This window comes from Candida orthopsilosis, assembly GCF_000315875.1.
Source record: "Candida orthopsilosis Co 90-125, chromosome 1 draft sequence".
Taxonomy (NCBI): domain Eukaryota; kingdom Fungi; phylum Ascomycota; class Pichiomycetes; order Serinales; family Debaryomycetaceae; genus Lodderomyces; species Lodderomyces orthopsilosis.
The window spans coordinates 2559375-2584633 of NC_018292.1; the positions used below are offsets into that span (position 1 = coordinate 2559375).

The 25259-nt window shown below is 37.8% G+C and overlaps 15 protein-coding genes across 15 annotated transcripts; 7 read left to right on the top strand and 8 right to left on the bottom strand. All coding sequences in view use genetic code 12, as the record gives it.

Annotated features, from left to right (window-relative positions):
* Positions 1-20: 20 nt before the first annotated feature.
* Positions 21-2831, bottom strand: CORT_0A11580 (hypothetical protein; the record flags this gene model as incomplete). Its single annotated transcript, XM_003866933.1, has 1 exon — positions 21-2831. One exon carries the CDS (start codon positions 2829-2831, stop codon positions 21-23), a length of 2811 nt encoding a protein of 936 aa, XP_003866981.1.
* Positions 2832-3503: 672 nt separating this feature from the next.
* On the top strand, positions 3504-4727 carry CORT_0A11590 (hypothetical protein; the record flags this gene model as incomplete). The annotated part of the gene is made up of 1 exon (XM_003866934.1): positions 3504-4727. One exon carries the CDS (start codon positions 3504-3506, stop codon positions 4725-4727), a length of 1224 nt encoding a protein of 407 aa, XP_003866982.1.
* Positions 4728-5158: 431 nt separating this feature from the next.
* CORT_0A11600 (Hpt1 hypothetical proteinypoxanthine-guanine phosphoribosyltransferase) lies at positions 5159-5800 on the top strand (the record flags this gene model as incomplete). Its single annotated transcript, XM_003866935.1, has 1 exon — positions 5159-5800. The coding sequence occupies one exon, from the start codon at positions 5159-5161 to the stop codon at positions 5798-5800; it is 642 nt and encodes a 213-aa protein (XP_003866983.1).
* A 38-nt stretch (positions 5801-5838) lies between these two features.
* Positions 5839-6945, bottom strand: CORT_0A11610 (Ufd1 protein; the record flags this gene model as incomplete). The annotated part of the gene is made up of 1 exon (XM_003866936.1): positions 5839-6945. One exon carries the CDS (start codon positions 6943-6945, stop codon positions 5839-5841), a length of 1107 nt encoding a protein of 368 aa, XP_003866984.1.
* Positions 6946-7089: 144 nt separating this feature from the next.
* Positions 7090-10110, bottom strand: CORT_0A11620 (Sxm1 protein; the record flags this gene model as incomplete). The annotated part of the gene is made up of 1 exon (XM_003866937.1): positions 7090-10110. One exon carries the CDS (start codon positions 10108-10110, stop codon positions 7090-7092), a length of 3021 nt encoding a protein of 1006 aa, XP_003866985.1.
* A 368-nt stretch (positions 10111-10478) lies between these two features.
* Positions 10479-11324, top strand: CORT_0A11630 (Rrp7 protein; the record flags this gene model as incomplete). The annotated part of the gene is made up of 1 exon (XM_003866938.1): positions 10479-11324. The coding sequence occupies one exon, from the start codon at positions 10479-10481 to the stop codon at positions 11322-11324; it is 846 nt and encodes a 281-aa protein (XP_003866986.1).
* Positions 11325-11381: 57 nt separating this feature from the next.
* Positions 11382-12359, top strand: CORT_0A11640 (Abz2 protein; the record flags this gene model as incomplete). Its single annotated transcript, XM_003866939.1, has 1 exon — positions 11382-12359. One exon carries the CDS (start codon positions 11382-11384, stop codon positions 12357-12359), a length of 978 nt encoding a protein of 325 aa, XP_003866987.1.
* A 27-nt stretch (positions 12360-12386) lies between these two features.
* CORT_0A11650 (Ser2 protein) lies at positions 12387-13304 on the bottom strand (the record flags this gene model as incomplete). Its single annotated transcript, XM_003866940.1, has 1 exon — positions 12387-13304. One exon carries the CDS (start codon positions 13302-13304, stop codon positions 12387-12389), a length of 918 nt encoding a protein of 305 aa, XP_003866988.1.
* A 329-nt stretch (positions 13305-13633) lies between these two features.
* On the top strand, positions 13634-14158 carry CORT_0A11660 (hypothetical protein; the record flags this gene model as incomplete). The annotated part of the gene is made up of 1 exon (XM_003866941.1): positions 13634-14158. The coding sequence occupies one exon, from the start codon at positions 13634-13636 to the stop codon at positions 14156-14158; it is 525 nt and encodes a 174-aa protein (XP_003866989.1).
* Positions 14159-14161: 3 nt separating this feature from the next.
* On the bottom strand, positions 14162-15124 carry CORT_0A11670 (hypothetical protein; the record flags this gene model as incomplete). The annotated part of the gene is made up of 1 exon (XM_003866942.1): positions 14162-15124. One exon carries the CDS (start codon positions 15122-15124, stop codon positions 14162-14164), a length of 963 nt encoding a protein of 320 aa, XP_003866990.1.
* A 317-nt stretch (positions 15125-15441) lies between these two features.
* Positions 15442-17088, bottom strand: CORT_0A11680 (hypothetical protein; the record flags this gene model as incomplete). The annotated part of the gene is made up of 1 exon (XM_003866943.1): positions 15442-17088. The coding sequence occupies one exon, from the start codon at positions 17086-17088 to the stop codon at positions 15442-15444; it is 1647 nt and encodes a 548-aa protein (XP_003866991.1).
* A 1543-nt stretch (positions 17089-18631) lies between these two features.
* Positions 18632-20269, bottom strand: CORT_0A11690 (hypothetical protein; the record flags this gene model as incomplete). The annotated part of the gene is made up of 1 exon (XM_003866944.1): positions 18632-20269. One exon carries the CDS (start codon positions 20267-20269, stop codon positions 18632-18634), a length of 1638 nt encoding a protein of 545 aa, XP_003866992.1.
* Positions 20270-21951: 1682 nt separating this feature from the next.
* Positions 21952-22245, top strand: CORT_0A11700 (Yos1 protein; the record flags this gene model as incomplete). Its single annotated transcript, XM_003866945.1, has 1 exon — positions 21952-22245. The coding sequence occupies one exon, from the start codon at positions 21952-21954 to the stop codon at positions 22243-22245; it is 294 nt and encodes a 97-aa protein (XP_003866993.1).
* A 191-nt stretch (positions 22246-22436) lies between these two features.
* Positions 22437-22895, bottom strand: CORT_0A11710 (transcription factor; the record flags this gene model as incomplete). Its single annotated transcript, XM_003866946.1, has 1 exon — positions 22437-22895. The coding sequence occupies one exon, from the start codon at positions 22893-22895 to the stop codon at positions 22437-22439; it is 459 nt and encodes a 152-aa protein (XP_003866994.1).
* Positions 22896-23123: 228 nt separating this feature from the next.
* Positions 23124-25202, top strand: CORT_0A11720 (hypothetical protein; the record flags this gene model as incomplete). The annotated part of the gene is made up of 1 exon (XM_003866947.1): positions 23124-25202. The coding sequence occupies one exon, from the start codon at positions 23124-23126 to the stop codon at positions 25200-25202; it is 2079 nt and encodes a 692-aa protein (XP_003866995.1).
* Between the last annotated feature and the right edge of the window lie 57 nt (positions 25203-25259).

Here is a 25259-nt window from a genome sequence, read left to right on the forward strand (position 1 = left end):
TAATGTTAAATACTCTACGTCTACAATTCGTCATGTTTGATATCGGCACCATCTTCGCCAGCTTCACCTGGTGGCTTGTTGTCTAAGGTTTCCGATGCATCGTCGTTGATGGCTTCCGATGAATCTGATTCACTTTCAATAGAAGAACTCCTCTCGAATTCTACTGTATCATTTTCTTTATTTTCATTGGCAGCCTTCTTCTCTGCCTCCTTGGCTGCTTCCCTCAATTTTCTTCTATACTCCTTTTGTTGTTGTCTTTCAATTAGTTTATCGAATTGCTCGTCAAATAATTTAATTCGATCGATATGGGTCTTCTCCAATTCCATGAGGTCAATCACCATTTGTGCAACTCCCTTTGCTAAAGATTCATGGAAGGTGTACAACTCCTTTTTGCTGATTTTGTTGAACTTCGAATCAGAAAAATTAAGTAATTCCCCAATTTTGCTGATAACGTCTCTATACTCTTGCAAATTCTTGTCAAAAGACAACATTTTGTCTTCTTTGCCCATGAGTTTCAACTTGATCCTATCATTTTCTCTATCAAAGTTTAAGCCAGCATCATCATATTTTTTACGCACTTCAGCAATTTGTTCACCAAATTTCAACATGCTAGACTGGATGGACATAATCAATTTTGAACCGTCTTCATACAATTTTTTCATGCCATCCTTGGATAAATCGATGCTTGACATCTCGAGGTAGCTCTTTACCTCCAGTTCACGCTTACCCACATCCTTGATTTTCTTCTTCAAATCATCAACCAGGGCTTCATCACTCTCAAAATCTAACCACTCAATGTGCTCACCCACGTATTCGGTAAATTTGGAAATTTCTTTCGAGCTCAACTCCTTCAACAAGGTGTCTTCATTGGACTCAATCAAATCTCTTAACTTATACAAGTGACCCTCCAATTGGTTTTTCATTGCAGTTAATTCGACCTTTGCATCATCCAAGCGGTTCAAGTAGGCAAGTTTCCGAAACAATTTCTTCTTTTCGGTTTTATCAATTGGCCTGATATGAGGGTATATTGCTGGTGGGATTGACACATTAGTTGACTTTAAAGATTTTGGAGTTTTGGCTTTAGATTCGCTACTGGTAGAATTAGTGTCACCAGAAGTTGAGTTGAATACTCCTTCCTTTTCCTCCTCGTCATCAATTTCAACCTCAAGCACATCTTGCTCACCGTCATTCTTAAGTAAGTTTTTCAAAAATGAACCAGATTTCTTTGGCTGACATTGTATGTTGGTCTTCACAAGATCAAACATTTTGCTCTTGTTGAGCTCGAAAGAAGCTATGACTTCTTTGTTATCACCAGATTTACATCCCAATTTTTGAGTAGCAATAGATATATCACCAAAATTGTAAGACTTGATCAACGAGCCATCTTCAAACAAGGAAATTGCTAATGAATCACCAACTTCTCCAAGATTAACCTTTGTGATGTTTCCAACTTCAGATCCTTCGGCAAATACAACCAATTGCTCTTCATTTCCGTTTGTACTAACTTCAAAATTGTGATAACTTCTATCGATAAGCTTAATATCTTTAGGGCTTTGCGTCTTTGTTTTCAACTTCAATCCCATCTGTGTGGTTCCCAAGGCAGAACTCTCATCTGTATTTACTGACTTGGAAATTTTGTCTTCACCCACGAATAATGACACATGCTTCTGTACAAAAGGTACTCTCGTCGAACCTCCGTTCAAAATCACTGATTTCAAATCTTTTACATTTAAGTCGGATTTCTTCAAGGCACTTTCGATAGGTTTGGTCACTCTCTCCATCAAGTCGGAATTGATCTCCTCAAACTCATCTCTAGTAACCAGAACTTTGAAATCTTTTTCACCATATATAGATTCTAAGGTCGTGTGGTATTCAGTGTTTGCAGACAAAATAATCTTCGCTTTTTCTGCAACTTCATACAACCTCGCGTGAATTTTTTCACCTAAATCTGAAGATTCCAAGCCAAAATGATTGAGTAATTTCTCCAACACAATCGAATATACAGATTCAGTTAATGTCTTTCCACCAAAAAGTAAATCTTCTCCCACGCTTTCCATCCTTAAGACAAGCTTTCCATTGGTTTGAGGTGTAATGGAGAATAATGTAGCAGTAGTATAACCTGCACCTGCATCAAACACCAAGTGGTATTCAGTAACATCGTTATACTCTGATGCTTCATATTTTTTGTTCCCAGCAAAATTAAGTGCAACAGATGTTCCTTCGTCAACCAAGCCTAAAACATTTGAAAAATTGGCCAAATACAAGGAATCCAAATAGGCCTGACGAGTTGCCTGAGAAGAAAATGGTGGTATACTTATCGCGACATCTTCAACCAATGCTGCTGCATTGGGGTTTTCTTCGAGATCATTCAACGCCCTGGCTTTGATTTCATTCAATGACATTGCTAATAATTCTTCCACAGAAAATTGGTAAGTTGAATTATCTAATCCAAGATCAAACTTAATGGCATTATTTCTGGACTCGTCCCTCACCAAATTGATGCCAAAATGGGTCCTTAAATACTTTTCAGTGGCGGGGTCGGCAAATGATTTACCGATTAATTGTTTCAAATCCAAAACTGTATTCTGAGGGAATCTAGTCACCAATGAACCCATTTGAGATCCATATGCTCTTTCTAATCCTCCATTGGACTCTTTTCTGATACAAATCCCCGACAAATCTTTTCTTTTCCCTTCATCTGTTAAGACCAATTCGAATGGAATACCAGGTGCCAATAGCACGGCTTTTGTGAATTGCTGTCCATAATCGATTCCTACAATCGCTGAAAGGACCGACGATAGTATACAAGTTAAAGTGAGAATGAATCTCATATCATATATACATGTAAGGAATGTGAATGGTGTAAATGGTAGAATTAATTGATGCTAGTGTATGTGTTGGCAATTTGATTTGTTTTTTTTTTCTTTTTTCACTCGTGAAAACCTGGAGTGAATTTTCCATGCCCTTCTTCTTGAGTGGTAAGAAAAGGCTCATTGTGAAGAGCACAAAGGACTACGTTTGACCTTTATGTGGAACAGTTGACTAGTATGGACTTGACCATAGAACCAAAAACTATCCCCAGAGACTTTGGTATCAACGTGTTGGCCGATCTAAACGCAATATAAAAATAGTGTCGCTGATTTTGTATGACAGAAAAATAAATAAAGGACAACACATCAATATTAGCTCACTGCGTCAAATATGCCACATACTTCAAAATAGTAGTAGCGATGTATACCAACTCTAAGACTCTTCTTTCAAATCATGTTACAAAGATAACGGTATCCAAATACAGCTGTTATTTAATGTATTTGGAGAAATGGTGGCAGCATATCAAATTCTCATTTTTTTGATATGGATGGTAGCTCTTACTCAATGATTGCAACTACCCCCAACTTTAGCTCTTAGGTTAAACCAGAGTATATAAATGCATCGATTCCAAGCCAAGGCCCATTAAAGAGTTTTATGACTTCCTGAAGCTATACAAATTGATTTTGCAAACCATGTCAAAGTCATGCAAAAGCTCACAGCAAACCGACAACGAACCAAACAACAAATCTAAAAAGTCCATTGAGAGAGCTTTGAATGAAGTTAAAGAGCAAACTAAGGAAGTGGTCGATGACCATTTGAAAGATGGGCAATCCAAATTAAATCAAACCCATGAAAATGCCAAAAGAGTTAAGAGTTCTAGGGATTTTGAAAGAGGATTTGAAAAGAATCCCTCGGTTGCAAAAGCTGTTCTGCCTGATACTGAGCGATCCAACAGTACACCAACATTGGTTGGGAAAAATGATGATCAATTTGAAAAAGGTAAGGAAATTTCTGGAATTTCAAATGCTTTGAATTCAACATGCAACGTCTTGGATGTTCCTAAAACAGAAAACGGTGAGCAACTACTGATGAGTGGTAACTACTCCGGCGAAATCAGGGAAAGTAACACATTCAAGAAAGAAAAAAATTCTGGTGATGCAACGTTAAGTCAAGCAGATTGCAAGACTCATATCAATGGTGGTACTGGTAATTCGGATCAAATTCAAGCCGATGCACAAAGTGGCAAATCAAAGGACTCTACACGATGGGGCAAAAAGCCCATTGTGAATATGATCAGGTCCTGGTTCACAGGAGCAGCAAGTCACCAAGCTTCCGAAAACGAGTTGCAAAGTTCAACTGATGACAACTCAGAATGCGTTACTCCGGATGTCCAATTAATCGAGTTACCAGAGATTCCAAGACAATATCGACCACGGGAAATTAATGGATTTGGAATCCTCTCAAAATCTCAATCTTTGCCGATGAAAACAAAAAGACAATACCAAAACCTTTTAAACACTGGTGTGACCTGCACCTTACAATTTTGCAAAAACTTGGAGGTTATGAATGAAAAATCAAAGAAACAGGATATAAAAAAGGCCTTTGCACTTCAGTTTACTAGAACACACTCAGAATTGATGTTCACGGAGGCAGATTTGAAAACTAATGACGAAGTTAACACCGAGCTTTTGTTGCAGTTGAAAATATTGTTTAATGATTTGTTCAGCAGTAATCATATCATTTGGATTGTCAATAAGTTTGAGTATGATGATTTTGGAAGAAAGTTTAGAAAGACCATTGCTGAGGTTTTGCGTAATGAATTCCAATACGACGTCAGTTATAAGAGAGATGATTTCTATAGGCATGTGGTAGCTGCCAGTTTGTTACAATGGAGAAAGAGTATCCCATTTCCTTAGTCTATAGTAAATATTCATGAAGTTTTAATATTATGTCTGATAATGTGTAATTTTATCTAAAATGGGTGCAAAATTATTACTTTTGTCCCTCTTCCGTCGGAGGCTCCGTGATAGGGACAAAAAGTATGCTAAATAGTTTTCTAGAGCGAGATGTGGTATCTGAGTGTAAAAGTATCAGATTACTCTAGTGCATGCTCATCAAAGTGTCCTTAAGCAGCTTATTGTCATTGTTGCCTGTCTTTGTTACTAGCTCTTTACATCAATAGCTCTTCGAAATCACATCGGAAAAATTCTCAACAGAAAAAAATTATCTTCACATGGAAGATCCGTTTGCATCTCTTTTCTTTTCCTCTTTCTTGGGCTTGGTATAAACCCCCCGTTCCACTGGATTATCCCCCTAGTTTGAACTCTGAAACTATCTACAAGCCACCATGTCTGACGAAAAAATGTATATTTCGTACAATAATGTACACCAATTGTGTCAAGAGTCAGCTGACAAGATCAAACAATTCAAACCAGATTTAATCATCGCAATTGGTGGTGGTGGTTTCATCCCTGCTAGAATGTTGCGTTCCTTCTTGAAAGAACCAGGTCAACCAAACGTCAGGATTATGGCCATTATTTTGTCCTTGTATGAGGAGATTGAAAACTCTGATGGAGTGCAGGAAAAACCCGGTACTAAAGTTAGCAGAACTCAATGGATCGATTACACTCAATCTAAGATCAACTTGGTTGGAAAGAATATCTTGATTATTGATGAAGTTGATGACACAAGAACCACCTTACACTATGCTGTTTCAGAGTTAAAGAAGGATGTTGAAGAGCAAGCTAAAGCTTTAAATGCTGACCCAAAGAGCACTAAATTTGGTATCTTTGTTTTGCACGATAAGGATAAGAAAAAGAAGGCAGATTTGCCAGATGAGATAATGAAGACGGGTAATTATTTTGCTGCAAGAACCGTTCCTGATGCTTGGATTGCTTACCCATGGGAATCAACTGACATTGTTTACCATCAAAAGAAAGCTGAAGAACAGGGAAATGATGTATTCCTCCCTTCTACTACCAAAGAATAGATTTCTATAGATGTGATATCAAACCATATATTATAATCCTAGTCAATCTCTATAACATCGGGACTTCGCTCATGGTTTTTCAAGGATGGATGACTTGTATTTTTGTCCTTTCGCTTCTTGCTTTGCCGTAAAGACTGACCAGATCCAGCGAATGCCTCCTTACTCTTTGCTTCGTCTCTGATACCTTCGTCAATCTCCTCTTGAGTAGGTAACACCACAGGGAATCCAAAGAATAGTTGGTTGTCCGGTAGACTCAATGGCACTGCTGGAGCATTTGGATCCAAATCATCCATGTTATATTTCCCATTCAATGATTGTGCATCTTCCACTTTCTTTCCCGATAACTTTTGACCTGATCCCCCAAACTTTGGTGCAGATCCACCGTTCGATATTGCATCACCCACAAGTTGTGCATAATTAATAGACTTGGCCATTGTTGCAGCACCAGCACCTCTATTTACACTAGATGGGTCAATAGGTTTCAGCAGGGATGGTGTGACACTCTTTGGTTTATATTCAGGCTCCACATATCCAACTGGAGGGGCAAAATCAGTTTCCAAATCCGTCTCCACCACACAAATACCGTGATTATCACTCTCAGGTTTCACTTCCAAAACCTTAATGCCGTAAATAGAATCGTTATAGTTGACTTCAATCACGTCATTCACTGTCAAAGTGGAGAATTTTCTCAATACATTTTCCAAAACTGCTTTGGGGTCACTAATATCCAAAAAGTCAACACTTTGCGGTTCTATTTTGACAAATTTTCCCAAATTCAAATCACAATTTTTGACTTTTATCAACCCCCCGGGTTGTAGTTTCAACGTGTCCGTCATCCATTGGGGGATATAACATCTTCCTTCTTCACTTGTAAATTCCAAAACACCACTATGTGTTAACAAGTCTTTCTGTTCGTTCCTTAGCTCAAATAGCATAGGATATCTAATATGCAACATGGTCAATTTATTTAATGCTGATGGTGGTAAGAATATTTTGCCTCCGAAGTTTGCATCATCCTTTCGTACCAAATCTGGCATCATTGCAATGGGGTAACATCTAAAGTATTCTTCAAATGTGTTGCTAGCAGGCATTCCAAAGCCCGACATACCTCCCCCAAATACGGAGGATCCAAAGCTAGAAAACATGATGGTGATCGATAAAGATGTGTGTAAAGGAGTGGAAGTACACAGTTGAGTTTTTATTTGCCGTTAGATCTTTTTGTTAGTGCGCATTATATTTATTGAGCACAAAGCTACACTACACACACCTATAAAAACTCCTTCATCAAATTAACGTCTTGTTTGTTGAGTGACCCTTACAAGCTCTTGAATCATGTCCTTTTTGCTGTCATCCAATTCACCGAACAATACATGATACTTTTCAGGTTCATTTTGTTGCATGGAAAGGAATACTCGAACAAATTCTTCAAATCCATTGGTATTGTCAATAGGTGTTTCCTTAAGAGCTTCCATTTCTGCCTCATCCATCTCATACTCATCATTGAAGTCGCCAATTTCTGCATATTCATCGTTTTCATCATCATCTTTTTCTTCCGCTTTGACTTGGTCCTTTTGACTAATCTCATTAGTCAATATGGAGTTCTTGGTTCTGATTGCATTGGGCAAAGCCGCCAAATTGTTTATGAGTAAATCAACCGTTTCACCAACCAAGTCTTCCGGAATATTCTTTACCACGTCAGTTTTGAGAATAGCCAAGGCTGCAAATATTTGCAATTTACACCCGTAAACACTTTGGAAATCATCACTATGTTTGATCCATAATTTGTAGAATTCCACAGTAAAACCCTTTGATCCTATAATATTCATTGTGTTGACTGGGTCAACAAAAATGGAGGCAAAAAGAATACGAAGCAATGATAAACGGTGTAACATATACCCATCAAATGCATTCTGGGCGTCTAAGTTGTGATAAATGTCAAAGACTTCGTTTAAGAAGTTGGGTAATACGGAAGCTAGTCTAGTGTTCATAGCCAAAATGGTTAATTCAATGTCTTCAAATGCTGCATGGGCAAATATTGGATCCATATCATCTTGCTTCAAAATACCGAAACAAACGTTCATCATTGATTGAGCGTATGGGTGTTCCATGGTTACCTGGGGATTGGTGAATCCTTTGTTAATAATACCCACAAAGAATGGTTGAAACAGGTCAAAATATTCATATGCATAAGTCTCAAATGCATCTATAACACTTTGATATATTGTCCACATGGTGTTTGACACTTCTTGGTTTAAATACAACAATGATTCCATAATCTCAACGATTTCAGTCAAAAACACTACCATTGCATTCTCCAAAACAAAATTGATCAATTCTTGAACCACATTTTCCAAACGTGTTCCTATTTTAGAAGCGTGAGAAGTGGAAAGAATCAAAGTGGTTAACGTGCTCAACAAACCACTTGCTTGGTACTCCTTATCAGTTTCAATCGCACCTCCTGCGCTTTGCAGTTCAAGGATTTCATTTCCTAAACGAAGGAATTGCTCAACCAATTTAGTTCCAAGCTCAACAGCATATGGTTCAAGACTTTTAGCAAACTTCTCCACAAAAGTGTCCATAACGTGGGTCAAAATATCACTTTCATACTTCTTAGATTTCTCCAACAAGTTTTCTAACAATTGTGGTGCTTGTTCGGAAACATGAGCCGCTACTGAATCCTCTTGAACCAACGTTGCCAATGCATCTGCAGCTGTCAATTGAATTGGAAATTGGCTCTCGTTTTGAAAACATGAAATGATTCCTTGGAAAATTTTTTCTAAAACTTGCACGTCACTATAGTGATGATTGTGGAACATGGCAATCGTATCACAAGCTCTTGCAGTAAGCCACGGCGCCTTGATAGAGTTTCCATTTGACAACTCAGGAAGAACGTACGTTTCGAGCATCTTGTCGACTTGTCCGTGGCATGGCGATGATTTGGTATCCAATTTGTAGGAAATAGTGGAAAGGATTCGGAGGGCACCTTCCGTTTTCATTGCAATCTCCTGGTTCCCGCGATCACTAATCCTTTGAGTGAAAATGTCATTGATTATACTGAAAATCACATTTATAGTCAGCTTAAACTTCTTGTTGGAGAGTCTGTAAACAAAATTGATAGCAGACACGTCACTCGTTTTTTGTTCTCTATTGACATCAAAGAACCTTCTAATGTATTCAAATGTGTCGTCTTCGTATAGCTCTACTGTTTCTTCAGTAGCTTGTAAGGATGGAAGTATCAAGTGCTTGATCACAGCATCCAATTTATCACCAACTAGTTCCCAGCATGGTGTTTCAATAATAAGTTCCAAAAAGGAGATCATATAGAATAAAGAGGCCTCACTTAGCCAAATCTTCTTGGTTGACCACTCTTCAATAATCTTCCAATAAGCATTTAGAATTTCAGGAACAAAATTGGTGAGAAACACTTGGGTAAAATCATTGTTTTCTTTGGTCAAGTATCCACCACCGTGCTTGTTTAATAAACGGTTCATGTTGGCAAAGCACCACTTTACAGCCTTAACTCTAGGATGCAATGCTCGTTGCTCCACAATATCTTCTTCCAAAACCTCCTTTGGTAGTGGTTTGTTGATGATCAGAATATGTATATTACACCAAAGACCCAATTTGTTCACATCGACGAAATACGTAGGGAGTGACGAGAACGTGGCATTCTTGAACGACTTTACAATGAGGTAGAGCATCTCATCTGTAACATTGCTGCTGTCATTTGAAATCAATGTTTGGGCTAATTGTTCAATAATTGGGAATACTTCTTGTGTGATATTCTCCATAACAGGATTTGAAAAATTCTTCAGCTCAAGACCTGCCCATCTATAACTCTTGACATATTCGTATAAACAAATCAAACCCACAAAAATTTGATCCTGGTCCTGTGATGAAAGCAAATTCGAGATCATCGGTGTCAATTCGTCCCATTTATCATAACTCAATATCCCATTCAATGCAGTCGACAAAGAAAATTTGATCTGGTTGATTTTGTATGCTTTAATCAAGGTGGGGACCAACTTGTTCTTGATATCAGCTTTTTCATTTTCAAGAAGGAAATAACTAGTAGGTTGCTTTGTATTTTCAGGAGCAATCCAATAATTTAAGATTCTATTTTTGAAGAAAATTGCAGCTGCAATCTGTGTACCCAATTGAATACCGGGCTCGGTGATCAAGTCCAACAAGTAGCTCGTGAATCCTGGCTGTTGCTCATAGACATGCAATGACTCTTCACTGTTTTTTCTGACTTGTTGATCAGCGTTTAAAGTACCACCCAAGGCGTGAAGAAGTGAATCTTTATCCATTGTGAAAAACAGTTGATAGGTAGTGTGCTTTTATGAGTTGTAACTCGAAAATGGTGAACGAAATATAATTCAATTTATATGCTTCAACTGTTCTTAAAATAACACCTGGTTATAAAATTAGCTTTGGGTGCCAAATTTTGATACAGTGTGAAGAATACTATTTCCTCTGTGTTTTGTATGTGTCTTTAATCTAAAGCATTGAAAAATTGTTTAATGAAATTTTTTTTTGTCTTCGCGTTTGAACGGAGGACACTACCTTTTTTCAATCAAGGAAAGCTCATCTAATCAACTAAAGTCTTAAGAAATAAAGGTATCATCATCGAAAAGTATTCTCTTGACTTATTCCAAATTCCAGTTTATCCCTCGTCATGGCAAAAACAGAGGTTAAAGGGTTTCAAATACTACCTGTAAACATAGAGGGAACAAAGTCAACGCATTACATATACTTTAAAAAACATGATACCCGAACTAATACAGATAGTACCAATAATACATCCATCTTTATGTGCAACTTACCAATACTAAGTGACCTGCAAACGATTAAGAAATTCTTACAAACTGTTGCTTTAGGGGCAACTATTGAGAGCTACACCCAATCATATTTGACTGATAGTACCGAAGACATATGGCTAGATTTAACGAAATTAACATCTGACTTGCCGTTAGATAACACCGATGAAACTGCTAGCAAATTACCCAAAAATTGTGCGATTGTTACATTTATCGACAAGAGCTCCTTTCTGTTGGCTTTCAACTCATTGAAGAAATTATCATCCAATGCTTCGGTATCTACGTGGCCAATGAAGGAGATTACAACTTCGTACTTTCTCAATATCTACAAACTGAAAGTATTGGACAAAGAGAAATTATCAGAAGAAGTAGCACAAGCATTGAAGGACTTTGACAATGCAGAGCAGGAGAGTATTGAAAACTTGCAAAACCAAGCAAGTTTGGTCGATGAGGATGGGTTCCAATTGGTTGTTGGATCCCACAGGAAAACAAAGGCAGGTATACTTGGGAAGCAAAATTTGGCTTCTACTGTTGAAAGCGAAAAAGCAAAGAGTAAGATGAAAAAGAAGGAGAAGCAGGATTTCTATAGATTCCAGTTGAGGCAGCGTAAGAAAGAGGAAATGAACGAGCTCTTGAGTAAGTTCAAAGCTGATCAAGAGAAGGTGAGGTTGATGAGGGAAAAGAAGCGTTTCAGGCCGTACTAAGTAGATCGTCTTTAATAGAGATACAAAATAACGTAAAGCTTGTACAAGGCATGTAGAATGAGAGCGAAGCAATTCTCATCAAATAAATACGTCGCGCTTATTGGAGATCCAAACAAGCTCAGAAGGACCCATTCACAATACATCCAAATTATGAAATCACTTCAGTTAGATGAGGAATTGAAGACCATTCATGCTGAGTACATAGATAAGTACTTCCCCAATTTCAATGCCCCCACTATCAAAGCAGATGATTTTGAAATATTGTCGACAATCAGGTATGATCCATCACTATCAAAACATCCACCAACAACGTACAACGAAATATCGGCTTTGAATATCTTTCTTCTATCAGAACATGTTGCGAGATTACAATATACATTCAAATTTTTCCACCATTTATACAAAACACCATTCGATTCCGAAGTCACTGAGGAATATTTATTGGCGCAAATCGTTGAGAGTCTTGAACAGCTGGGAAAGTCTGTGGATAAACCATACAAGATACGGGGATTGTTTCAATTAGATGGGTCTTCAAAATTGGAGATTCATGAGACAACAAAGCGAAAGAACTTACTACTGGGGCTAGATCTGGATCTTCACGGAAACAATACTGTTGCTCAAGCTCTGAATAACTTGGGAACAAAGTCCGGAGAATGGGATGTATACATAAACACCAAGAGTACTCCTATTTCCCCATTCACATCATTCAAAACTACTAAACGAGACGTCTATAGTGAAGCAAGAAAGGTTCTTCCAGGTTTGAAACCAGGTCAGGAAGAAGTATTACTTTTCAATTCTCAGAAACAGTTGATGGAAGGATCTATTACCAATGTTGCAATCAAGAGGAAAAGTGACGATAAATGGGTCACCCCACTATTGAGTTCTGGTTGTTTATGTGGTGTTGCTAGGCATTTCTTACTATGCAGAAATTACATTGAGGAGGACATCATTCCGATAAAAGATATATCCATCGGGGATGAAGTGTTGTTATTCAATGGTATCATGGGTGTTTTAAGGGGAAAAATTGTAGGTTGACATATATATATGCATAGTCTGTTTCCATTATTCTAACAAGTCTTTAATATCCACATCACTGTAGCCCAAAATGTACAACACATCAAGCAACGACTTGGTATTCAAGCAAGCAGGGGCTTGGAGCTGTACCTTTGGTTTTGCATTCCATGCAATACCAAAACCAGCAACCGACATCATTTTCAAATCATTGGCCCCATCACCTATAGCAACTGCATTCCTAGGATCAATCCCGTGCTTTTGAGCTATTTCTAATAGGAGCTCAGCTTTCCTTTCTCCATTGACTATGTCACCTATAGTTTCACCATTCAAAATGTTTTTTTCATCGACTCCTAACGTGTTTGCATAAGCATAATCTAATCCCAATTCATTCTTGATATGTTCAGCTAAAGGAATGAAACCACCAGAGCAAACACCCAACACACACCCTAATTTCTTCAAAGCTTTACTCAATGGCCTTACACCATTGGTAATCTCGATTTTTTCTTCCAATTCTTTCCATATCGTTGTTGAATCGATCCCACGAAGTAAACTAACACGTTCTCTCAAACTTTCATTGAAATCGATCTCTCCATTCATTGCCCTGGTTGTTATTTCAGCTACTTTATCTTCAATTCCTGCATACGCTGCAATTAATTCAATCACTTCTTGATATATCAATGTTGAGTCCATGTCGAAAATGAACAATTGTTTATCCCTTCTAGTAAGACTTGGCTGGAGAATTAAATCGTATGGTTGATTCAAACATTGTGTTTTGATTAAACCAAGCGCCTTTGGGTAGTTATCTATTTCGAGTTCGTAGTCCCAAACACGTGAAGAAAGCTGAGTTTTACCGAAACTAGCATGTAATGATTCAGTGACGAATTTGTCTATTGTTAATACAATAGATTCAGCTGATTGATCCTCGTGAACAATTAAAGTTAAAGCATAAAAAGTTTTCGCTGACATTGTTTGACGAGACGGGTAGATTGGTGGACTTATCCAAAGTGAAAAAAAAATTCAATTCTCGTATATCTGTGATACAAATAATTAACTGCTGTACCAAGCACGCCCCATGAGACTCTAAGTACCGTCAGTTCTACACTACCCTAGTATCATGCTTTTACCCTCTATAGCAAGAGATAGGAAGGCAAGATTGTAGATTAGTCTGCAAAGTGTTTAAGAAGAGGGGGGGCCTGGTTAAGTGAAATTGCTACCAAGTGGTTTTCACAGATCCGTCGCAAACAAAAATGATCTTGAACTCGGAACCCTCCAACGAACCATTGTACCAAAAATAAATGACCAAAGCCGCTATAACAAGTAGATCCAAAAACACAGAAGCACCTTTTACTGAAACACAATTGCTTGAAATTGTCAATGAAAAATCCAAATTAGCGCCACAAGAGCTCGTTTCTGAATTAGCTAACAAACTTACAACCATATCGTCAAAACATAAATTCATTATCCAGCATACAACGATAGCAACAAATGATGACACATCATTTAATTTAAACATTTGTACAGATTTTGTGGCTAGCTGGGAGCCTTCCAAAGACGGTTGTATCACTGTTCAACTTGATTTAGAGAAGGGAGTTGACGAAGATCTAAAACCAAGCTACAAGGAAACCAAAAAGAAAGACGAGAGCGGTTCAATAAATGACTATGCTGCTGCAGATAAACCAGAAGGCACCAGTGAGGAAGTGGCAGTTGAGGGTGACAAGGAGGACATGGATACAACAAGGGCTATTACTCGCGAAGAATTAAGCACGAAACAAAGTCAAATCAATTCGTTACTCATAACTATCTATTGGATTAGTATATAACCTTCAATCTAATAAATTATAAACAGACTCCAATCGATCATTAAAGGATCTTAGAGTTGTAGTATCGTCTAGCATGGTTTCTAGCTTGAATTGTAATGGCTCTAGCCTTGTCCTTATGTCTGGATCTTTGTTGGCATCGAAATCACTGATATTTTCATGATTGTCTAAAGAAACCACTTCGTCTTCTGCCTCTTCAAATTGATCCAACCTCATGTTTTGCTCTAAGTCACTTATTTCGGTGTCCATCGAGGAAAATGCTTCCTCAACTGATTGACGATACTGTCGTAATGTTGATTTATCTCGGGAAAGTCCCAGTTCCAATTCTGACAAGTACTGTTTTAGATCCTCAAGTTGTTGCGTTTCTTCTTCAAGATAAGCATTAAGTACCTTTTGCTTAGTACCCAATTCTTGAATGTTCAATGTATTATTCACTTGTACACTCTCACTTGGTAGATCACTATCCAAAGTTAACTTCAGTGGAGAAGGTAACTTAGTAACTTTAAGCCTAGATCGGAAAGATTCCGGGTTTACGCCTTGATTCCAACAATTGAACAATTGCTTAGATATTTGATGTCGCACATCTCGAGGAACTTCATCCTCGATTGCCTTATTGATTGTTTTTGAAATGGCAATGCTGAAAATATTATTCATTGACTGTATAAGGAGATCATCAGGAGTTTGCCAATTATGTACAATTACTTGATCTCTGCTCCTTCGTGGTGACGAGGATGGATCAAGCCCTGTAAACCCCAGCTCATCACTACTGTTTGCACGTTTCTGTCTCTTGACCAGTAGTTCAACTTCGGGATTTTCATAATGAAGAGATTTACCTTTTGTGAATAATTCTGAAACACCTGTTTGTTGTGGAAATTCTCGATGCAAGGTTGTTTGAGGTACGACTTTGGACATATTGAAGCTGTACTTTCCCTCAAGACGTTTCTTTCCCAAATCGGTATGACTTTTCATGAAGGCCAAGGTTTTCGAAGACTTGATTAGTAGTTTATTAGAAGCTTGGCTATCATCGCAAGTTTGAAGTACTACTTTAAGTTAAGACAAAATTATTTTCACTAAATCGTATACACGTTGATACACAAAATGTCAGCCCCGATCTACTCCACTTTTACCGACAAGAAAATATATATTTCGGCTGCTAGTGTATATGGGCTGTGGAGTGACTATAGAGGAAGAATGGAGAGATCTTTCGAGCTGATCAAGCAACAAATGAAGCAACAAAATCTCAATCTACTGAACTTTTTAACTACGCGTCTATAATACAACTAGTTTCAAGCACTTTCCTTCTCCTCCAATACTTTGTCGAGTTTCTTATCACTAACCTCTTCTTCTGAATCTAAACCATCAAGGTTAGACTTAGGACCAGTGTAGCTCCTCCAACCCCATGCATAGTAGTAAATAACGGACAATAACCACACACCTCCATTTATTGCACAAGTGTAATTCATACTGTCTTTATCAACATGTCTGTTGTCGGGGAACATATTCATGATGATTGCAAAGAAAATATAAAGAACTGTGATAAAGTTGATGGTATAACTCAAAGTATCTCCGAAATAAAATGGTCCTGGAATAAACTTTTTCCTACCATAGGGCAAAATGACAAGAAGTACTGGCATTCCCCATGCTAAATTAGTTGATGCAATAGCGAGGGAGAACAAAGCACCAGATCCAGCAGTTCCAGGAATGATACATAAACACCCCATTATCAACGCACAAGTGCCAGCAAATATTGTGGCTCTCACTGGCACTTTCAACTTTGGGTTGACGTATTTGACAAATTCGTAAACTATTGGTAAGCCGTCATCTCTGGCAAATGACCAGATTTGTCTTGACAAAGCAGTTATGAATGAGACTGCCATGAGATATTGCCCCACGGAAATCAATGACATAAATGCCACTGCCCATTTCTTCCCCAATGCATCGTAAATTATCTGAGCTATTGGTGAACCCGTTTCCGAAGTAAGAACGCGAGCAGTATCGCCATCCTTAATACAAGCTGCGCAAACGATGTTAACTGTCCATCCTAAAACCCAGACTGCAGTAATGGATCCCAATATTCCAACAGGAATAGATCTTTGAGCATTAATAGCTTCCTCTGAACAATAAATCACTGAATCAAAGGATCCAATAGCCCAAATAGCGGTATTAAAAGACATGATAGCACTCCAACCAATCGGCCATTCTCTTGAATTCTCGTACCTTCCAAATATGTACCCTCTTGAGTTAAAGGTATTGTGTCTTGAATATCCAATTGGTACGGCAATGAAAAACAACAACATCAAAAACACATTAACACCTATCGACATGAATTGTAACTTTTCTGCTTTCCTAGATGTCAAGATCGATATGACTGTGACCGTCACGATGCATGCAGCAAACACACCATAAGTTTTTGCATTTGTGATTTCGAAATTATTATCAGTTGATATTGAAACAGCTGACATCACTTCAGTAGCGAAACCATAGGTGACACTACAAATAGCACCCATCAACCCAAGTGAGTTTGAGCACCCAATCAAATAACTCAAGGGTACACGATATCTGTCAGGACAATAGTAATTTGTATAATAGTAAAGCCCACCGCTGGTTGGGATGGCACTTCCCAAAAAACTCATGGAAACACCGACACAAAAGACTAGGCAACCCGCAATAAACCAACCCCAAACGAGTCCGGCTGGGCCACAGGCTAATCCCATACTAATTACTGATGCCACACTTGGAACAATCAGCCCCATAATCGAAAATGGTATACCGAAGACTTGCAACGTGGTATAGTGACGTCTCAATTCTTGCTTGTAACCGATTTGATGTAAAAGATCCACGTCACCAGCATTATGTTGAGGATCAATAAACCTGACATCAGAAGCAACGGTCAGGACGTGATGTAAACTGTGTATTGGTGAAAGGGCCTTCATCTTTGATGAGAAGTAGTATAATTTTTATTTTGATAAATATTAGTAGAGCATGCTACTGACAAGATTGGATTTTGCGGGCCATTTATACAACTTTTGAATGTGTTTCGTCATTAAGCTGTTGCAGATAGAAAAGGCATTTCCAAATCTCAATTTAGCGGCTTTGTCATTCAAAATCTTATCGCTTTCGTTGTAGTAACAATTCACATCTTTGCGTGACATTTTAGCTTTTGCAACAAAACCAGAGCGGAATTCAAATTGATATCATTGATGAATCAGTTACAAAAGATTAAGCGCAAATGTCATTTCCTGAAATGTATCGCAACATTCATTGTTCTGATCGAAAACTTGACCTTTCTAAACGCCTTCGGAAAGTTTCGGTGAAATCTACCAAGCTAGAGCCCCTCTATTTTAAACTTTAATTTTGGTCAACAGCGGCCCCACAATAACAAATTGTGCTAATTTGCCTTGAATGACGAGAGACTTATTTTTGGGTGCTTGAATAAAGATCCTGGGGCTTCTTACATTACCTTCCAATGTGACTCCTTATTCTATAAAGTGAACGTATGTCCCTCTATCCTCTCCAAAATTGTTGTGATTCTAGTGATCTCGATTGTAACCCCATATGTAATTAGACTAAATGTATGAGAAACCTTATTGTCGCTAATTTCTTGAAAACTTAAACTTTGAATTAATTTTGTGTAAAAAATTGCAAGATGTTATTACAAACCAAAGTCCAGTATTATTGATTCTTCGTTTTCGCCTTACAAGAGTAACGAAGAATGATTAACCCAAAGACAAAGAAAAACTAATTATGTTCTTGCCTCAAGATGGCGTCATATCCGCTTTCCTTTGATGGGGTATAACTTTCCAGTTGGAAAATTTTGAGTGGAAGTTTTACTGCAAAATGCCATTGGAAACCTAAAACATATTTCCGCATCACCAATTCCGTTTCCAAATTCCGCGCACGTGAAAATTTTGCTGTACTCTGGTATTCCATTTCAAATTGCCTATGACTGAGTCATAGAGAATTTGGCAGGTACCGATATGTGCTATCTTCCCTGGTTATATTCAAACTTAACAGGTATTATGGTAATACATTGTCCTCCTTAATTTATCGATTATTAGCATCGGTCGGTTTTCCTTTTGCACCAAAAAATAAATCAAGATTACACACTTATATCACAATCCGATAAGTACCAAAACAGACAAAGATATATCTTGCAAACTCTTGGCGAGCACAAAACTTTCTGGTCAGATCTAAAAACTTTGACAGTTATCTTGCTACAATAGTGTAGAGGTATTAAGGTTTACGAGAGGCGAACTGGCACATGGAACACTTTGTAAACTTTAAATTCGTGGTGCTCATCATTTCCGCAAGTAGGAGGGGGTTTACGAAAAGACAGTAAGCCCCAAAACTGAATACTACAGTCAAAGTTCATTCTGCAAATTCAAATGATCAAACTATAAATCAAGTTTTTAAATTCATTCAATAATTAAAACGACTAAATACAAACGACTTAGCAATATCTCATAACTGGTTTGTTCACGCTTTCTCTCCCAACACTTCATCAACGTTCTTAACACTATGCTCTTCATCCGACTCTGTACCATCAAGGTTAGACTTGGGTCCAGTATAAGTTCTCCATGCCCACGCATAATAATAAACTAAAGATAAAATCCATATACCTCCGTTGATTACACACGTGTAATTCATACTATCCTTATCAACATGCCTGTTTTCGGGGAACATACTCATTATAATTGCAAACACAATGTAAAGGACTGTAATAACATTGACAATGTAGCTCAAAGTTTTTCCAAAGTAAAATGGTCCTGGAATGAACTTCTTTCTACCGTATGGCAAACATACAAGGAACACTGGCATACCCCATGCTAAATTATTTGAAGCAATTGCAAGGGAGAACAAAGCACCAGATCCAGCAGTTCCAGGAATGATACATAAACAACCGATAGCCAATGCACAAATACCAGCAAATATTGTGGCTCTGATAGGAACCTGAATCTTTGGATCGACATACTTGACCCATTTGTAAACCCCTGGTAGACCATCATCTCTTGCAAAAGACCAAACCTGTCTAGACAATGCAATCATCAAGGAAATAGCCATAAGGTATTGACCTACACAAATCAACGACATAAAAGCAACAGTCCATTTCTTTCCCAAGGCATCATATATTATTTGAGCTAAAGGTGACCCAGTCTCGGTGGCAATGACACGTGAAACATTTCCGTCCTTGATGCATGCAGCACACACAACAATAACTATCCAACCCAAGAACCAACATGCAGAAATTGAACCTAAAATTCCTACTGGAATAGACCTTTGAGCGTTTAATGCCTCCTCTGAGCAGTGAATAACTGAATCAAACGAACCAATTGTCCAAATAGCAGTATTGAATGACATCACTGCACTCCATCCAATCGGCCATTCTCTTGAATTTTCATATTTGCCAAATATAAACCCTCTTCCATTAAAGCTATTATGTTTTCCAAAACCAACTGGCACTGCAATGATGAAAAGTAAGACCAAAAACACATTCACACATATTGAAACCGTTTGAAATTTGGCAGCATGTTTGGTTGTTAAACAGGATATCACCATACACAGGACAATACAAGCAGCAAACACACCATATGACTTTGCATTCGTGACATTAAAGTCGTTGTCTTTTGAAACCGAAACAGCCGATAACACCTCTGTTGCAAATCCAAAACTGATACTACAAATAGCACCAGTCAATCCGAGTGAGTTGGAGCACCCGATCATATAACTCAATGGAACTCTGAAACTATCGGGGCAATAGTAGTTGGTGTAATAGTATAAGCCTCCACTGGTTGGTATGGCACTACCCAAGAAACTCATTGAAAGACCAACACAGAAGATAAAAAAACTGGCTATAAACCAACCCCAGACGAGTCCAGCAGGTCCGGAAGCAATACCCAAATTGAAAACAGAGGCGATACTTGGTAGGAGCCCCATAATGGAGAACGCTATCCCAAAAACTTGAATTGTTGAGTAATGACGTCTCAATTCTTGTTTATAACCAATTTGATGTAAAAGCTCCACGTCACCAAGGTTATGTTGTGGATCAACATGTCTGACCTCTGATGCAGATGTGGGTATGTGATGTAAACTATGTACCGGTGAAAATGTTGACATTTTTGATAAGCTGTAGTGTAATTGTATTCCACGCAATTGTGTTTGTAGAATGTCTCAATTGTCACAAGACTGAGCATTGACGGCTCTTTTATACATTGTTCTAGGACAGAGCACCATTACTCCACAAATTTATCTTAGCGGCATCTGAGTTCATCAAAATGTTGGGGTGCGTACTGAGATAATGATTGCAACCAGTAAAAATGATATCATAGGTTGATTAAGTATAGTTTAAACGAAAAGCATTCTTCTCTAATACTCATTCCACAAAATGGCAACAGTCCGGGGTAACTGATTTCCGCTAATCAGTATGTTTTGTATATTTTCAGCGTTTGTGATAAATAATTTTGCAACAATTTTTGCCCCTCTTTTATTTTTTAGTATGTAGTATTAGTCAAATGCGACTTCCCCACTACGGAGAACTGCGGCATACGTTTGCAATGAGTGTGACATAGTTTTAAAAAGAATCAACACAGGATATGCCTTGTTCGTAAGGTTGATTTTGCAGAATGCATCACTCCTCCACTCATCTCTGATCAGCCTGCCCCATAAACTTCTCTATCTTGTGTGATAATATGTCAATATTGTCATAATATGGTCCGATTTTTTCCTGAATAACCTTTTGCTCATCATTTAACTCAAAAAATATTATCAGCTGAGGTTTATACTGTAACGTTTGAAACCGTATATCTTAATTGGGTTAAACAACTTTGTCCTTTTCTGGTGTTTGAGTTTGTATATATGTTACCCGACTTATTTTCATTTACTCCACTTTTATTACTAAAATTTATAAAAGTTTAATTGTGTCAAAATTTTCCAAAATTTTCTTGATTACTTGTAGTCTTAGTAAAATTTCAATTTGAATTAAAGTCTAAGATGAGAAAACCGTTGAGCTTCGTCAAAAAGGGAGAAGAGGGGAGGGGGGTATCGGCCTTAAATAAAAAATAGAACAATTTAATGAAACTGAACTTGTAACACAAATAGAATTTTAAATACAGACTGGAATAGTTAGCGGGATATCGACTAATTAGGCAATTTCCCTAGCTACTAGTTGCATTTCTTTTTTGCAGCAATAACTCATTAATAAATTACTAATTATCCCCACAAAATCATGTAGAGAGAAACAGGCTTTGTTCACTCTTTCATGTGTAATGACGATAAGATAAGACTAAGTAGATGTTACCAAGAAATTTGCTGAATATTTGAATAAAACTATTCAATTAACTTAATCACATTTGGAGAGATAAGCGACTCTAGCGGAATGTTTTATTTTGAAAGTGGTTTGGTGATTGGTCTCTTGTCACGCAAACGTTGATTCTGGAAAAACGGCAAAACCAAAGTTATTGACCTCACTAGTTACTATATCCCGTTTTTTTTGGCGGTTTTGTGAGAAGTATAGTAAAAAAAGGTGTTCAAAACACCCTCAAAAATTTGTCGAGTAACCCAAGCTTAAACTGAGGTTTCGTTTTTTGAATAGCACTTTTCTTCCTCCTCAAAGATAGCCAAATCCTTTGAAAGATTGCTTTCTCGCACCTTGGTTGAGGTTAAATACAATCTTGTTTGTTCTGCTGAAAACACATTTGGTAGTGCTACCAGTCAAGACGACAAAAATTGATGCTTTTGGACAACACAAGATCATAAACACGTAATTTATCATCTATTTCACCACACCTCAGTAATCAACAATGTTTGGCTTGGGTAAATTATTTTACGTCATAGTGTTGGCCATAAATGGAATAGCTGTTCTAAGTGAAGACAGGTTTTTGAATAGAATTGGATGGGGATCAACAACTGCTTCAGCAAATGGCAATGCTAATTTACAGAATCAATTTAATCAGTTTAACACCGGGTTGGAGAGTAGTGAAGGATCAATCAAGACTAAGTTGATCAATCTAATAAGTGCGGTTCGAACATTATTGAGGATACCGTTGATTGCTGTGAATATATTGATAATCTTATATGAGATAGTGTTAGGTTGATTGAGGGTTAGTAGAGAGGAAATATAAGGATCATCTAGGCATAGTTATGATATTTCTAATTAATTAGATACTATTTCGCTATGATGAAAGAAAAGGTTTGCAAATAATGTGTGTCTTAAAAAGTGGGGCTAGCCATATGCTACATAAATATCAAGGCTGTTTCGGATATACATCACTATCAATAAGTGTAATTATGAGCTTTCTTCCTGTTTGACTTCATGTGGGGGCGAACCGGATTGACTTTGTAAACGATCTCTTGACTTTTTGAATAACTCCTCCTGCTGCCTCAACAACTCCTCCTCACTCAATCCTGAACTTTGAAACTTGTTATTCCTTTTCTCCTTCCCCTTTAGTAACTCTTTCTGTTCACTTAGAATCTTGTTTATTATTTCAAGGTAATTGTTGAAATCTAATTCTTCTAATGCTTTCACAACATGATCAGACGCAATAGTCTTTTTGGCTTCCTTTTCAGCAATATCATTCAGTTGTGTAGATAACATCATTATAAACTCGATACTGCACTCCGTTATTGCTTCTCTTGCCTCTTTTGATATGGCAATATCTTTTGGTAAGATTTCAGCAATAATTTTTTGAACTGTTGCTTTAGGTAGTGACAAATCTTCACTATTTGATCCTGGGTAATCAGACATTGTAGTATATGTATTTTATGCCTAGACTAATAGAAACTACTCTTGATTTAAGTGAATAGCAGTTGACTTCTGGCTGTTCGAAATTTCGGTAAGGATTTTGTTTGGGGTCCTGTACTTTGGTTCGTTCCGAGCGTTATTTTATTTTCTCGCGATGTTTTGGATATTCCAGGTCTCCTGTTTCCGGAAAATATCTCCTCCTTACGTCAACCACCTTCCATCATATTGAGTATGCTACCTCGAAGGGTTTGCAGGTTGGCCCTGTATGCCACGTTTCTACTATACACAGCAGCGGCTTTACTACTTTTAGCCAACAAACACCAAATTGTTGATCTTAATAAATATGTGCCATATGATTTGTTTGCTAGTACGGCACCATCATTTTTTCAGCCACCTTCAGATCTGTTTCTTCTAGATATATCCATCAGTAGTTGTCACTTTTACAACTATAAAAACCCCAATTGTGGGAAACCAAGTCGTGACGAGGGAAAGTATGGTGACTTAACCGAGTACGAAGGAGGTTGGGTCAGATTAAAGAAGGATTTATGTCTCGGAAAGTCATGGGTTAAGAAAGAGATATTTTCGGTAAAGAAGATCAATCACGCGAATTACCAAAAGCTATTAAGCAAGTCACAGTTAGCAGATGAAGTGATTGTTGATATCGCGGTCCTGGATCCTGAAAACGACTCAAAGGTCAAAGGGAATGCAAAACTCAAGTTACCAAAATATGTAATTGAAGATTATCATAAGCAAAAAACATATGATGGAGCAACGCAGGAAAGTTTGGTTGAGCAGAATAAAGATGAGATACTTGATGGGTCTACGCCCGACACTTCAAAAGCTAGCCACAAGATTCAAGAAATGAATGCAAATGTCAAGTCAGAGAAAGCGGAGGACAATAAAAACAAAGAAGACTCTTCAAATAATGGAGATGATGATGAAAAGCACAACAAAAGAGGAAAGGTTTCAAGCAAGGACGATTTGACTCGAGTTTACTACATACCAACTAAAGAGGAATTAACAAAGAGTGGATGGCAATACAAATCGCATGGTATTTGGGTGAAATATGGTCCTCATAATAGCAAAGACGTGGTAACTGCTTTCGATATTTTGTTTGGACTCGATGCAGTTGATCCTAGACCGAACTGGAATTTAGTGAAACTGCCAATTAAAGATGTATGCAGTTTAGTCGGAATACCACCTTTCGTAACCTATCGTCGTGGACCCAAGCTCGATTACAAGAAGAAATTTGAAACACCTTTGGTTATGAATGATAATGATGAGTTCAAGATACTTCAGGTTGCCGATTTACACTTTTCCACCGGTTACGGGAAATGTCTCAATCCGGAACCTGCATCATCTGCATCCGGGTGTCAAGCGGATCCTCGAACATTAAAATTTGTAAACAAGGTCCTTGATATCGAAAAACCTGACTTTGTTGTTTTGACTGGTGACCAAGTCTTTGGCTCAACTGCCCCCGATTCGGAAACAGCCGCTTTCAAAGCCTTGAGCCCATTTATTGAACGCAAGATCCCATTTGCTCTAGTATTGGGAAATCACGATGCCGAAGGATCTTTAGGTGCCAAAGAGTTGATGGGATTGTATTCAGATCTTCCTTATAGTGTTGCTGCTATGGGTCCTGACTCAATTGATGGATATGGAAACTATATGGCTACAGTAAAAGGAAAGACAAAATCATCTGTTGCTTTATCGTTTTACTTTGTCGATTCTCACGCTTACAGCAAGAATAAGAAAGTATACCCTGGTTATGATTGGATTAAAGATAATCAGCTCATCTATATGAAAGAAGAAGCAGAATCAATCAAAGATGGAGTTGCTGAATTTGAAAAAGAAAAGTTTACAGAAAATGGTGAATCAAAAAACAAGATACATTTATCAATGGCATTTCTCCATATCCCATTACCTGAATTCAAAAATCTTAAGCAACCATTAATTGGTGAACATAGGGAAGGCGTCACTGCTCCGATGTATAATTCTGGCGCGCGTGACGCATTCCACGACATTGGTGTGAAAGCAATAAGTATTGGACATGACCATTGTAATGATTATTGCCTATTGGATGAGCAACAATCTCCAGCAGATGATAACAAAATGTGGTTGTGTTATGGAGGTGGAGTCGGATTAGGTGGATACGGCGGATATGGTGGGTACATAAGAAGAATGAGGACATTTGTGTTGAATACAGCAAAAGGTGAAATTAAATCGTGGAAGAGAGCTGAAAATGAACCAGAAAAGAAGATCGATGAGCAGGTGTTAGTTTCTGGAGGAAATGTAGTCAATTGGAAATAAGAGATCATATGAGTACCATTTTCTTATAGAGACAATTATGTGAGGAAGAGGACGTTT